This window comes from Corvus moneduloides, chromosome Z, assembly GCF_009650955.1.
Source record: "Corvus moneduloides isolate bCorMon1 chromosome Z, bCorMon1.pri, whole genome shotgun sequence".
Classification (NCBI taxonomy): Eukaryota; Metazoa; Chordata; class Aves; order Passeriformes; family Corvidae; genus Corvus; species Corvus moneduloides.
Genome location: NC_045511.1, coordinates 37825944 through 37840798, shown reverse-complemented (window position 1 = coordinate 37840798; position 14855 = coordinate 37825944). Strand labels below are relative to the sequence as shown.

Genomic DNA, 14855 nt, shown 5'->3' with positions numbered 1-14855 from the left:
TACGATGAGAGACATACGAAAAACATTCAGAATAGATAAAATACAAAGCATGACCATAGATAAATGAGTTATTATGAAACCATAAGAAAAGACAAAGAAGGGGAAATACAAAAAAACCTGTGCTGTTCAGAATATTACTTGTAATTTTGTAACAGTGAGAGAAGCAGGAGGCTAGAGAAAAGGAATAGCTGCTTCTTTATGCTTCTTTTTTCTCAAGCTATTTGCATGATGAGTTTTTCATTGTAAGCACTTCAGAACCACCGTTTTCTAAACTGTTCACATATACTCTTCAATGTAACAGATCCTTGGATATAAACCCCTAAGTGCTTAAAAACCCCCATAAATATCAATAATCAGTCACTATCAAAACAGGTGAAAACACAGATAGAATTCTTCCACATCTGTGGGAAAATTATGGGCAGAAAAATACAAAACTCAATTCAACTGAATGCACTGTGTATTTTCTTATTTTCTTATTAGTGAGGATCCTGTACTGCTGTCAAAAATGTCAGGAATCTTAACATAGAATTCTCACTAGTGCTACCAACACCAGACAACAATGCCATACAGTAAGGGTAGCAGGGAAGCTGGCTTCTAAACTGGCTTCTAAAGTTCATCTTTCCTTGGAAGAGTATTTATTAGAATGCTGTGAAACAGAAAACTGTGTACATATCAATATAAAATTAATATATGTGTACCTGTATGTAATATGAAGACTGCCATCTACTGGTATATAAGAATATACACCACTCTTTCTAAATTAGTAAACAGCTATCAAAATAAGCAACAAAGTTGTCATTACTGTGTTCTACAAACAACAGTGTCCAGTTTCAAACTTTGCCTCACATATTCAGCATACTATATTTTGTCAAATACACAGAAGCCATATATCCTACAACATAAGCCTCTACCCATAAAATAGACAAAGAAGAAAATACAACTGTCTTATTCTAAGGTCTGAAGACCTTACTGTAGCCTACCAGTATTTAAAGGGGGCTTATAAGAAAGATGGGGATAGATATGGCTATGCACGGGATACAGATTTGCAAAAGAACTACATATTTTCAGAAAGGAAAACTTGTCCAAGCCAAAAAAAACACCTCTAAAAACACAGGGCAAGCCTTAGACGTCTTCCACTCCTATGTTTATGCTGTTAGTATATATTCTTGTTCCTTTGTATTCCTTTGAGGCATAGTAAAGCACTGAAAAAAGAAATCTTAGAAAAAAAAGGGAAAAAAAAGAAAAAGAAAGACAAAATTTTAAAGAAAGGATATTAACTTTCTGTTTTACCCAATTTGAAGAGATGGACTGTAACACTCTCCTAAGTACATATAGCCTTCCAACACAAAACAATAAAAGTAGTATTTGAAATAAATTCCAAAGCCATAAACAATTCATAACCACATCTTATAAACTGAGAGCAGAGAAGAAAGTGTGGCCAAGTTAATAAAAAGGAAACCTGCTTCAATTGGTGCAATGTGATTGATTGCAAGAGTAACGTGCAGTGAAAGGAAGCTGTTCTAGCCCCATCAGACAGAAGTCCCTCTTAAAACCAACCTTACTTCACAGCTCCAAAAATCTCTGCTCAGAAGAGGCCAGCTGGAGAAACTAAGTAACTTTTTTAGACTGGTTTCATCAGGTCATTATTGTTTTTATTAGTGTGAAATCTGTGGCACCATGTATCTTGACTTCCTATACTGTGCCTGATACAAAAGACCTACATAACCTGGATTCCAACACTATGGCTCAGAGTCATAAACAAAACCAAAAATATCTACCATTTTAAGTAGCATCTAATCCTAAAAAGACTGCAGTCTACACTGCACACTTTAATTAAATTTCAATAAACTTCTTTTCACAATTTATTCTTTTAAAAGACTTAACAGACCTGCACAATCTTGGTTTCAGAAATGTAGTAATAATGCATTTCAAGTAGGTAGCTACCCTTCCTGCCCTTAAAAACAACACAGCTTTTCTATGACAATAGCAGGAAAGTTAAAAAGTAAGCTAGCCTTAAATGCATTTTTTGCAACTTTGAAAATGCAATCTAGTAGCTAAAAACAAAAGACTTGAGATTAGTCTTCCTATCAATGACCTTAGCCAAAGATGCACTGAAAGGCCCCAGCACTCCTCAGGAACTGAGACTTGCCATGACAAAAAAAGCAAGGTGTAATTTCATAGTCAATGTACATAGCTATAAAAGCAAAGGGAGGAGGAGATTCAACACTAACGTGACTGAGTAATATAATTTTCCAATCAGATACAACTAGGCATTTTGGGAGAAAAATTTTAATGCAAGCCAGTTTACAACCTATGAAACTAGGAAGAAACTTTAAACTGTTGTTGATGTAGTAGTTAATGGTAAGCAGGCAAAGTTCTCTGTCTCCATTACAGACTTCTACTTATTGTTTGGGTGAGTTTTTTTGTTTGGTTGGTTCCTTTGCTTTGCTTTTTTGATGTTTTGTTTGTTCTATCATCAACTAAATGGATACCCAAAGATCCCAATTTATTTGATACATGCTGATCTACACAGTGAACTGTTCTGCCTTTTTAAAAACTAAGTATTCCTCCTCAGTGTATGCCGAAGTATGAAGCTGAGGAAATAAAATGAGCTATTGACTGCTGGACCAAAAGACAAAGCCACTCAGAAGATCACTTCTGTAGAAGGTGAAAATCAGTTCCTTTGGGTAAAACCCTTTCACACAGCTCCTGCGTCAGTGTGCATGGACCTGATACAGATCCCCATTCTGTGTGGTCATGGATGGCTATCCATACCCTCCATGGAGAGCTTAAATACCTTAGATTATCTGTCATTTCATTCCAAGTACAGGCAAGTTCTCTATAAAAACCTTAGTGGCATTCAAACTTCCGGAGTGTTATTTAAAATTTCTTTCTGGACTTCAATTCCCTTTACATCATGTGGTCGTAAAACTACCTTCCTTCCTGTGCCCAAAAGACTGTAAATTTTTGAGTTTTGGCCTTTTTTCCCCCAGTGTACCACAACGTATGCGGCACCTTCTCCACAAGTGAATAACCTTGCTGTAAAGAGCTCCTGCCATATTACCAACACTGAGGTCAGATCAAATCACTGCAGAGATTGATCATCCAGTCAATATTAAAAGAGCTGATGAAAACCTCAAATTATGGCTCTCATAAAAAATGTGTCTTGATCCCTTTCTGTGACAATCGTTTGAGACACACATAACAAGGAAAAAGCAGTTCAGGAAGAAACAATGTTAAATGTACACTAGGTGTGTCAGAGGATTTACAGGCGTGTGTGTGTGTGTGTGTGTTACTTTTTTTAAATATAAATCATTATCACAGATGGCAAAATAAAACCTTTAAGAGTAGCAAAACATTTATTTCAGGTTTTTCCATAAAAACAAGCATGATAGTCCTTATTGTATCACAACTGCAGATGACTAGAATTACAGTGATGAAAAGGAAAGGGAAATAAAAACACTTTCTTCAAAAAGCTTTGTGATGATACCCACTGGGCAGTAAGAAACTGCAAAGAAATTCTACTAATTATAGAAAACAATTTAATAATACCCTTTCTTTTAATCCCACCTGCTGTATTTTAATGCTATGTTACACCCACTTAAGGCAACTAGGTAAGTGCTGAATGATAAAAATAGCTAGTAAGATATGTTTGTGCTTTGAATTCCTCCATGCCCTCCCTCCTTCCTAAGATTTAGGTTAACTCTTGACCCATCAGGTCACAGTGGCTATTACGGGTGACTGAAACATACAGAGTAGGTGGAAAAATTTTCGCAGATTACAGGGCAGCTTGAATCAAATACTTGACATGTTAGTTTCAGTGTAAGATAAAAGCAGCAGTCCCATCCCCACCTATCTCCAACTGTTTGCTCCTGCTTACCTGATACTTTTTCTTGTATCAGCAATACTGTCAATTCAATTACATTAATCAAATGAGTCAAATGTTGTTAAGTTAAGACAATTGGTTTTTTCCCCTCCCAGAAACCAAAGCTATCTGTGGTAGACTGTCTGGGTACATCTCTCCCTCACCGCTTAACATCATTACCGCATATGTTATTAACATGCATCATTAATGCATAGGTATATGTTACGCTACTAAAAACCAAAAATGACAAATTTTGCTGTTTGATAACTAACTGCATACTACTGTGCCTCTCCTACTTCATTGCGAAGAATATAAGAAAGCAGCAAGACTACATTAGAAAAGGCAGAGCGGGTTTTTTTAATATCATTTTACTTTGGCATTCAAGCCTTGCCATACTTTGAATTACAAGTATAGTAACCTCAGTAAAAGCCTCCTGAAAATGAAGAAAATAAGGGTGATTTTACTCAGTATTAAATTGTTCAAATTTTCATGGTATGTGGTACAGCCCACCAAACAGGTATATACAGGCATCCAAGGCCGTCTAAAAGACTGTGAGAACATATTTCTAGGACTACAGCTTTTAAATCAACAACAGTTGTTTACTAACATAAAAATCTCCATCATCATCATCATCCATTATTTTATAGTAATTTGTACATCCTAGTATTACACGCATACCTAGATAATCTGACATACAAAATAAACTAGTAAGTAAGAAATTATCTACCTAGAGAAATCTAGAAGCATCTTCAGCTTTAGCAGAGCTGTACATAAATAATGATGACGCTGCTACATTCTCACTAGTTGTGAGGACTAAAAGATAAAAAAAAATATATTAAAAATTCCATTTATATTTTTTACCATATTTTTACATGGACCCATGAAAAATGCAAGGACACAACAGAACTGCACTCTCAAATTGTTATTCAGCAATGTAAAGTATTAAGAAACAATGTGCAGCAAGCTATATACATGCTCATGTGCTTTGTTAATTCAGTGTGGAAATATATAAAATATGAACAGATGTGCCATGCAAAACCCTAATTTTGGGATTAAAGTTAGAGATTCATTATTCTTTAAGTCACTAAATATAAATCCACACACAAGCACTGCCCCCCCCCCTCTCTGACTCTCTTTGAAGAAAGTTTGGATACAATTAAATTCTTTATAGGCAGGAGATTAAACAAAAACAAAAAAGAATAAAATTACAGAACAAATATACATCACTTTCAAAACAAACCATGGCATTTCTCCAGGTTATTTATTTTACCCTAATTGAAAGGTTCTTTATTTTTAATAGCAACACTTGCTTCCCTTCTGATTTGTGGTTGCTGCTCACTAGTCAAGGATACTAGACCTGGTGAATCTAGTTGGTTAAAAGCCATCAAAACCACCAAATGTAAAATGCCTCCTCCTTGTAGAATTTAAAATGAGAATAATAGTGACTGTGTTATAATTAGAATAATATACACTTCAACACAAGATGTATGCAAGTTGTCTTTGGAGCAGTTTCTTAAATGACAGTGTGTCTATGCTATAGATGCAGCACCTTTAAATAATCAATTTAATCCAAAGCAGTCCTGGGAAGGATTCATTCACTTACCCGTATCCAGCTGTTGGCCTTCAGTTCCACAGTGCTCTGTGGTTCACTGCTGTACAGACAACATAAGCACCACATCAGAGTTTTCTGGCTTTCATCTGTAGGAAAAAAAAGCAAATAAAGATACACTTAGAGGGAAAAGAAAAACCCAAACGAAACACAGACAGAATTACACACAAAAATCTCTATCCATCCACAAAATTGAAGCTTTAGTATCAGCCTCAACTCATACTGCTTCTATTCTACCAAATTCATACCACACATTTAACGTTACTCACTGTATCCATCTTGTGTAATCATTTCCTTCAACAGCAGTTTAAAAGGTACCAAAATGTTCAGAATCTATACAATAATTAGATGATCTTAAGAAACTTGCAGGACCTAGTAATTAATTTACATAAAAAAACCCTGAAGCTATCTTCAAGGAACTTTCAACTCAGTATAAATAATATCATTAATAATAGACAATAATCAACAGTAGTAAAATAGTTTATTACATTGTGTCCAAAGCTTGCAAAACTCAAGTATGCTCACTTAAGAAAAACTGAAGTTTGTGACCTATGAAATCATTAATGACTAGAACCTAAAAGATCAAGTTCTCTGTAAAAATACAGAAAGAGTCTCCATGCCTCAGGAAAATGACATTTCTGCAGACAGCAGAAAAGGTAAATGATGATGGAAAAAAATCCTATTCTGATTTTCTGCTCAGGATCAGAGTGGGTTTTACTTAACTCTAACCCACTGTTTGAAATGAATTCTCTTCTTTAAGAATCTATTATAAAATGAGCATGACTCTCACTGCTCAGATGCACAGCTATTGTTATAGAGGAGACGATTATCTGAAGGGAGCAGCTGAAGAGCCATTTAACTCATGATTATTTCACACACCTTTGTTTTCAATAGGCCCTGGTGGTTTTTTTCCTAATGTTCTTTGGCACGTAAGAGTATGTTCTACAGTGAATTTAATCCCAAAACAAAACTGTGTGATTGAAATGAAAATTCTGAAAACTGGATGTAGTATTGTAGTCCTGACATAATATTCACTCAGTAAGCAACAACCTTCTTGTTAAAAATCATACAAATAAGTGATACTACCAGTTTTAGAAATTATATTATGAGATAATTTGATTATCAAGTGCAATGAGTGATTTCTTTTGTTTTCTGTGTATTTGTTATCCAGGATGTAATAAACAGTATTATTTAGAAGTGTTTTGTTGGGAAAGCCTGAGGAAAAACTAAAAGATCCATTAAGTAATGCCTGTGTTTTCACCAGGTGACCAGAGACGTTAACACTGATTTAAACCAGTATTCCTCATAAATGTCCAACAAGCCTGGAGGCCATTACTGACCTCCCACTGACTAACATCTCTGCAACAGAAATGGTTTCCCAAGCACACCCTTTTAACCGACCACAATTTGGGGTATTCTGCCATTCTGTGTTTGGGGACTTGTTTTAATACAGATTTTTACAAGGCTAATAATTTCCTAGGTTTTGTAATTCTGAAGTTAAAGGACACATCCTGCATATTGCTCAGCAGAAATTCGAAGTATCCCTAAACTCTGATTATAACTATATTCAACTGGCATTCAGACGTCAGCACTAATAGACAACTACCTCCTTCAAAAAAGCCTTCCATGTAAACTCTACTATGACTTTATATGGGAGGAAAAACCAGAATGGTTTATTTGTTTAAATGACTAAATCATAGCCAATTGCTTCTTGGAAAACGAAGATTTTAAAAATTATTAATTACTAATATAAAATATTGCCTGATTATGAAGTCTGGCTTTTGACATAACTTTCAATTACATAAATTACACAGAAAAAGGCAGAAAAAAAGACATCAAGTCCAAACCTCTTATCTCAAACATACATACACATAGTCCAAGTATTCCTTCTTTTGACTCACCCAGTTCATACTGTACATCTACAGTACATCAATAAGTCATTTTAATTAAATTTTTGTTTTCTTTTCACTTAAAAAAATTAAGATGAGGTGAAAAAAATGCATACAACTGCTTGAATAGACCTCTGGATGAGAAGATTTTTTTGTTACACATCATGACTTGCTGCATACTATAAAAACCACTGCATGTATTGTTGCCTGTCAGAAATGTAAATCAGTATGACGAAAGCTAAAATCATGAAAACAGAGCTTAGATAAACTAAGATGGCACACTTTGCCAGCATAATGAGTTTACACAGATTAACACAGACACATTCAAACCTCAAGCCAAGTGAAACCAACCTATACTGATCTCATAGCTAAGCCAACAGTTTCCAAAAAAACAAGGAACTGGTACAGCTTCAGATTTTCCTAGTTTAAAAAATTACTTTTTGATCAAAACTGAGCTAGCCTCCCACAGATTTGTGAAAAACAGGGAAGAGGCCCATACAATCCTCTTGCTGATATACCCTATGACACGCTCTGAGGGCAACTCTTGGTTCACTGTTTTCTTTTCACAGCTGCCCTGAACAAGGGATGAAAGACGGGAAGATTAAGACTGATCTTAAAATAATTACTGCAGCTGCAAAAGATAATCATATCAAAAGACCAAACACAGAACCATAAAAAGCCTACTGGTGGATTTTTTCCTCACAGTTTTCTAGCAACTGTGATCTCCATGGAAAACATACCATCATGATATGCACTGAAAAGCATTATCAGGATACAAACAAGGCATTTGATCTTACTATGGCATGAAAGAATGCCTAATACCGAAATAACCAATTAATACATCCACCGAAGTAAAATTAAAAACTCAAAAGGTGGAAATTACAGCTCAGAAGAGGTTACCACCTATCTGCTGGACTTTTGACAAAAAGGAATAAAGAAAAACAAAACAACAACAAAAACCCCCTAAAACACCTCAAACCAGTCAACCAGTCAAAAGTCCAAACCTTTATGATCAATCAGATTGTCCTTCTTTCCTGCCAATCTCACAACAAAAATTTTTTTAAAAAAAAGAAACAAAGAACAAAAAGGAATGTTTTTCTCATAACACTGTGTAGCCTCAATCATCCTGAGCACAGTCAGTTTATAAATAATCTGTCATGAATGGGGCCAGATGGAAGGAAGAAAACCCTCATCTTACAGACAGAAATAATATTTTTAGAACTTGTTGTACAATTTTATTGAAACGTATCAGAAAATGTTCATTAGCTAAAACTGAGCTTTCTATGGAAATGAATGCATTCCCAAGCTTGCACGCTCACACACATGTACTGACATACAGAGCCACCAAGAAATCCCCCAGCATTTATAGTATTAGTTTGGGATTCAAGACATTTGAGCTCAAAACTCAAACCAGGAGGGTCCTACTGAGAAGATAATCCCACAGCCCACAAAGAAAACCAAAAAACAAAAAACCACTGGAATTCCTTACCAAGACTGAATTCCTTGTGTATCCCTTGTGGTTTAAGACCACAAGTACAGCCATGAGATTTTCTTCAGTCGTGCTTCCCTCACATTAGCATTCTAAATAAGGCTAACTTGGTCACCTCCTGCTCAGGAGTGTTTATGAGGAGATTATTTTCCCTTGGAGACCATGCTTCCTACACTGAGTGGTCAGCCATGTCAGCTTCCAGCACCAACAGACATTCATCTCAGGTGATAGGTATTGTGGTTTGGACATGAGGCAGAAGTATAATGTTTTTCCTTCTCCATTTATTAGTATGAAAGACTGAATTGAACAAAATTAGTTCCTTCTTCTGTGAGGGTGGCCTGGTCTCAGACACAGGCCTGAATGAGCTATTTATCCAAATGAGAAATTACATGAAAGCCACTTGAGAGTCAGCATCTGCTACAGCCAGCATTATCTTAAAGGATATCTTCAGAACCAGTGCCAAACAAAATGAAAAACTGCTGAATCTAAAATGCCAGCAGTCCAAAGAGTGTTCAGGTGGCTCTAAGAAGAGGAAGTGGTGGGAATGTATAAGCAGATATCTTCAGGTCTATTGATGTCAGAAAATCTTTAAGCACTAAAGTGAAGGATTCCATTTCCAGCAAGTAAAGTTCTCTGAATTGGCTTGCTTGCCACTTTGAGACAAAAAAAGAAACCTGTCGTAAAACTTCATTCTCAAGCAAACTTCAGAGGTAATGATCAACTTGCAAAAAAGTGTTTTTGCAGCTTCAGAAAATGCTGAAGGAACACAAAAAAGAGGAAAGAAGTAGAGGAAACTAAGAAAGTGTTGCTGGGATTTTTGCAAAAAGGAGCCAAAAGCAGACACAGATGGCTTTCAACTCTGATGAGAAATATAGGTGAAGCTACTTTCTATAACACAATACACTGTCAGCTCAGAAAAACTGATTGTCTAAAGATTTGCGTATTCCAAACAAAAACTTAGAAGCAAAGCGTGTGTGTAATTATCAACATCAATGGTTACCAACATACTCAAAAACTATGATTGAAAGGGAAACCTCTCCACTGTAAAAATACATCTGTAAAGTATGAAAAAGTTTTTCAAAAAACACACATTTGCTCTGCAAAACTGGTTTATGTTTAAACCTATGGTTCCTTCCCAAATTTTCCTTTCAGAGGCGAAGTGCTGACATTACACACATCTACTATGTGTTTTACAGACAAGTTAATTGTCCGTGCTTAGAGCTGTCTAGAAGACAAAGCCAAAATAGAAGATGTATGCTGTGCTTGAGTTAGTAAACCCTTGAGGTGAAAACAAAATTGCCCTTTTCTGTATTTCCCCCAAAAGGAAGCATAAAGCAGAAAACACATGTTGTTACTTTTTTTCTTTTTTCCCTTTTTTTTTATTTGTAGTTGTAATAAGAGCAAAAGACTGATAAAAAGTTGTTTTAAGGGGCTCACAGAGGAGCTCAGAGTTAGTTTTCTGCTTAAATGAGATCCCAAGTAATTTATCAAAAATATCAACATTTCAGTTCCTGAAAAATGTATCAGAAATGTTGATGACATAGTACAAGGAGTGTCTCCTCCCTCCCAACAGTTTTTCCTGTGCCAAAATAATATTCTCTTCTATACTCACACACATATTCACCACCAGTAAGAGCACTTTGTTTTTTCATATGCTTTTTTCCTATGTTACTCCTTTACTGTTTTAATTTTGGTTCTATGCACATTTTCACTAGTTAAGGATGGAGAGATAGGGAAAATACATCTTCAGAATTCAATAAAAACAAACACAATCATAACTTAGACTAATTACAAAAACACACATATCAGAAAAGTTAATTCTTCTATCTTAGCATATATAATATTCTGATACATACTGAAGGAAGCTTCTAATGAAAGTAATTTGAAGCACTAGATCTTGTACATTTTACGACTCCAGCAAAATGTAATCAATACAACAGAAGATGAGAATGGAAATCATGATGAACATAAACACTCACTGGGTTTAAAACCTACTGGTCCCAAGCCAAGATTCCATAACTAAACCATGAAATTAATTAGATCCAAAAGTGAACTTAACATTTCTGAAAGCCATATATTTTAAATAACACAGCCTTTTCATCTCTTAATTTTACTTCAGTAAAAAAGAATGTTGTGCTTTTATGGAAAAAAATCATGGTATGTAACAAGTCATATTTTCCTAATTTCTACAGAATAAGGTTCATAGAACTGTTGCAGAAATATCTTTACACATTCTTACCATATCCTATAACAAAAGGATTCCAACAGAGCCTTCCTAGAAGCTGTCCAATTAAAGGGAACTGCTGGATTGCTACAGTTGAACTCTGCTAAAACATAAAAACAAACAAAAAGAAAGTAAATACACTGCACATATTCCTTACCTAATACTTAACTATGTTAGAAAATTTTTTCATTTGCCTCACACCCAGCAACCAGATCAGTATTAGTAACCAGCAAGTATAGATTTCATTGTATTAAATGCCTAATAAACACGCATTTTTGCTGAACCTCATTGCTATAATACACTGTCTCACAGTTTCTGAAGAAATTAATACCTGCTATGGCATAAAATTATCCTTGTTACTTCTGCTTGCTTTCTTTAAATTAACTTAATGACTAGCCAGTAACAAACCAACATTTAACTTCTAACCAAATAGAAAGCAGTTTCACGATAAAAGTAGTAAACAACGTAGTTTATATACAATCCTGTGTAAGCAGTTGTATGTCACCATTTATTTAGCTTTACTATCTAATAAATGAAGGCTTTGAAAAATAGTGCTGTGCTGAGATAACATGCAAGTAGCAGGGATGATAACCATCTCCTGCTACTTGCAATAAATTCCTTAAATTTGTCTCATGTAGACCAAGAGTTTCTGGGGCCATATTCACAAAGTCCATTTAAGGCCATGCCTCGAACTACATGAGGTAGCAATGGTTTTTTCCCCCTTAAGGAAAAAGAAACACAAATATGGGAAGAAACTCCACTCCCCCAAAACCTTTTACTTAAAATTTAAAATTTAAATTCAGTTCAGAAACAAGCCTCACTTTACACTGTACAGATAAGAATATTTAAAAATAAGAACTTCCATAAGAAGCAAGCCTTATGCCCATAATGCAGTACTTCTAAAGCTATTATACTGGATATATACACTGAAAAAGCCATGCTCAGGAAAACATATTAGCAACTAAACATGAACAACTACATTTACTCAAGTGAATGCAGACAATAATTAAATTACCAAATAGAAGAGGCAGCAACTTATGCCAGTGATCTGACCATGCTGCTAGAATGCACTGTGTGCCGTAACACTAGGGTTAACGTGCCAGCAGACCCTCTAAGATTTAAAAGATCAGTTACAGTTTTGCATGTTAAGGCCTTTAAATCATCCAGTTTATGACCTGACAACCACAATCAAATTCTTGTTTATTTAAAGACTTTTGTTAAGAGGCTAGAGCATTGGCTGGGAAATTTCACGTGACATCAACCAATCAAGAAGAAAAAGCTCCTTTCACAATAAATCAGTGTAGCGGGTTGGGTTTGTAACCGGGTGGAAACACCAATTTAGTGTAGTGGTTTGGTCCAAAATGCTCATTACTGTTTATCTTCTGTGAGATAAGAATTAGGAGAAACGCAAAGCAGGCACCAAACTTGAAAGAACATAAAGAAGTTTATTAACAGACCTAAAACAGGGGGAAAAAAAAATCATACCACACTTTCAGAACTCTTCTCCTCCCCCCACCTTCCTCCCTTCTCCCACTGACAATGTGAAAAAGACAACCCTTGAGATGTTCAGTCTGTTCATCACTTCCATAACAAACTTGTTCAGTCCATTTAGGAAGAGGAGTCTCTCTGCTCGCATGTGAGTCCCTTCCCACAGCTTGCAGCTTTTCCCTCAACTGCTTTCAAGGGTCCACTCTTGAAGTTTTTTGGGGTACAATTTTAAGGTTGAGCTGTTCAGAAACAAAAGGTCTCTTCGCCCATCTCTGGGAGCATTTCATCTCTAAGAACAGAGGCCCTTCTCCTTCCCTGGGAGCAAAGGGTCTTCTTCATCTTCATCTTTAGGACTATCTCTGGGAGCATCTCTAGGAACCGAGGTTTCTCCTTTCCCATTTGGAGCAGAAGTCCTCATCGCTTCCATCTCTCCCTGTTCAAACTTCTCATGAAATTACAGCTGCGTCAGCATCTGCCTATCTCAGCGCAGGTGCTTTTGCTCACGAGTTGAACACTCTACCCCCCATGCCTTCATGAAATTACAATGGGTACTCTGACATATAGCTTTACAACAGAATTTCAGCTTTAAGCATCTCCTCTTTCTCTTCCCTCAGGTTTTCAGCTCTTCACAGCACTAAAAGGGTTAATCTCACCTCGGCCTTGCAGCTGGAATGTCCTTATCGAAGTGGAGAGGGGGGGGCCGGGCCACTCCGGCTGCTCACAGCAGGGCTGGTGGGGGGGGGGGGGACGTTCCACGGCTGGAACAGGGCCCATCAGCTCCAGGATGGCCGTGGCCCAGCCCAGCCTGGCCCAAGCAGGGCCTGGGCAGGGCCCGCTGGCCCCGCATGGGGCCCACAGCCACCTGTCCCAGCACGGGAAACGAGAGAGAGAGAGACTCTGCCTTGGGGTTTACTATTCTTAAATGTGGATCACAGAGGTGATCACAACTTTAAGTGGCTTAGAGAATTGTTCATATTCAAACTGGCCAGCTGATAGGTTCTGTCAGGTCCCAGAGGAAACTGTAAGCATCCCTTGGCAAGGACATCCCTTCCGGGACTATGCTTGCTAACCTCTGACAATCAGGGAAGCAGGAAGCATTCTCCTGTTTCCATTACCTGTGACTGTTTCCCCAATTTGCCCCTCTGATCCAGCAATACATTAGGTGAACAAGACAAACCTCTTTGCTACTTTTAGCTTCTGGTTTTGCCAAAACATGGTGCAGATTGTTTCAGAGGACCTCTTCAAAATAGGTCACTCTTCCCTCTAAAGTCACTTACCGAATGTTTTATTGTTTCATAAAGCTGATGTAGAAATTCCTGGAGCTGAGGCAAGTGAAGGCACACATCTTTCTGGGATTCCAACGTAGTGGCTTGACCCCATTCAATAGCTTTATCCAACCAATACCCAAAGTTCAGTTTGGGCACTGTAGTGTCCTGATCCATTCCACAGTCCTGAAAAAAATATTTTTAGTCCACATCAGGCACCACTAAGCACTGGCTTCAAACCAAGAATGAATATACAAAGAGGGACTTCTGCTACCTTTTTCGTGTACACACAAGAAAGAAGGTGTAGGGAGTGTCTGTGTTTACATCTCATAAGGCTGGCAATTTTATATGTGATATTAAGAGGGTAAACTAATAACTCCATTATGACAAAGTAGCAAAGGGGGCACAGTAATCAGTAAATTATCTTAGAATGAATGTAACACCCAGATGTGTTTCAGGCTCTTGTTATCTAAATTTGTCATCACCAATATTTCACTCAGAATTTTAGAATAATTTGAGCGCGCATTTGTTTCGAATGCTATGTATGAAGAAAAACTAAAAATGTTTGTTCCAAGATAAATGAAAATCAGGCTCAATCAAAACAAAAGGCACTAGGAGGCTTTTGCTCATTGTAATTTCTGTATTTGTAATTGATCATTAGCTTTAAGTGCAAAAACAGTATTCTCCGAATAGAAACTAATAAATTTAATATCTCAGTTCTGTTTCTCTTTGTATACCATACAAATAAGAGGGAAATAATATAACCATGTGTAGCTTTACATAAAACTCAGTTCTGAATGAAAGCTGTACCATAAATGACCTACACTGTATGGCACACTTCACTCTAAAACCCCGGTCTTCAAGAGAGAAGCACTATCACCAAGCCAGAACATTAAAATCCAACCAAACTGTCCCAGTAAAAGATACTGAAAAACAGCACACATTTTTTTCTGCTTTTCTATTATATTTTTCTTTGACAGAAGGACAGAAAATAGTACAGCAGGCAGTACAACTACCTTTAAATCT

At 36.6% G+C, this 14855-nt stretch overlaps 1 protein-coding gene across 6 annotated transcripts in view; it reads right to left on the bottom strand.

The window, feature by feature from the left end:
- FANCC (FA complementation group C) overlaps positions 1-14855 on the bottom strand; it is an 80703-nt gene that overhangs the window by 50652 nt on the left and 15196 nt on the right. For 5 of the 6 annotated variants that reach the window (XM_032096942.1, XM_032096946.1, XM_032096943.1 and 2 more), the window contains 3 exons: positions 13842-14015; positions 11092-11179; positions 5469-5563 (listed from right to left, as the gene is read on the bottom strand). In XM_032096942.1, coding sequence (XP_031952833.1) covers positions 5469-5563; positions 11092-11179; positions 13842-14006 — 348 coding nt within the window. In that variant the 5' untranslated portion in view covers positions 14007-14015. The remainder of the gene's footprint in view (positions 1-5468; positions 5564-11091; positions 11180-13841; positions 14016-14855) is intronic. The other variant, XM_032096947.1, reaches the window with a different exon arrangement.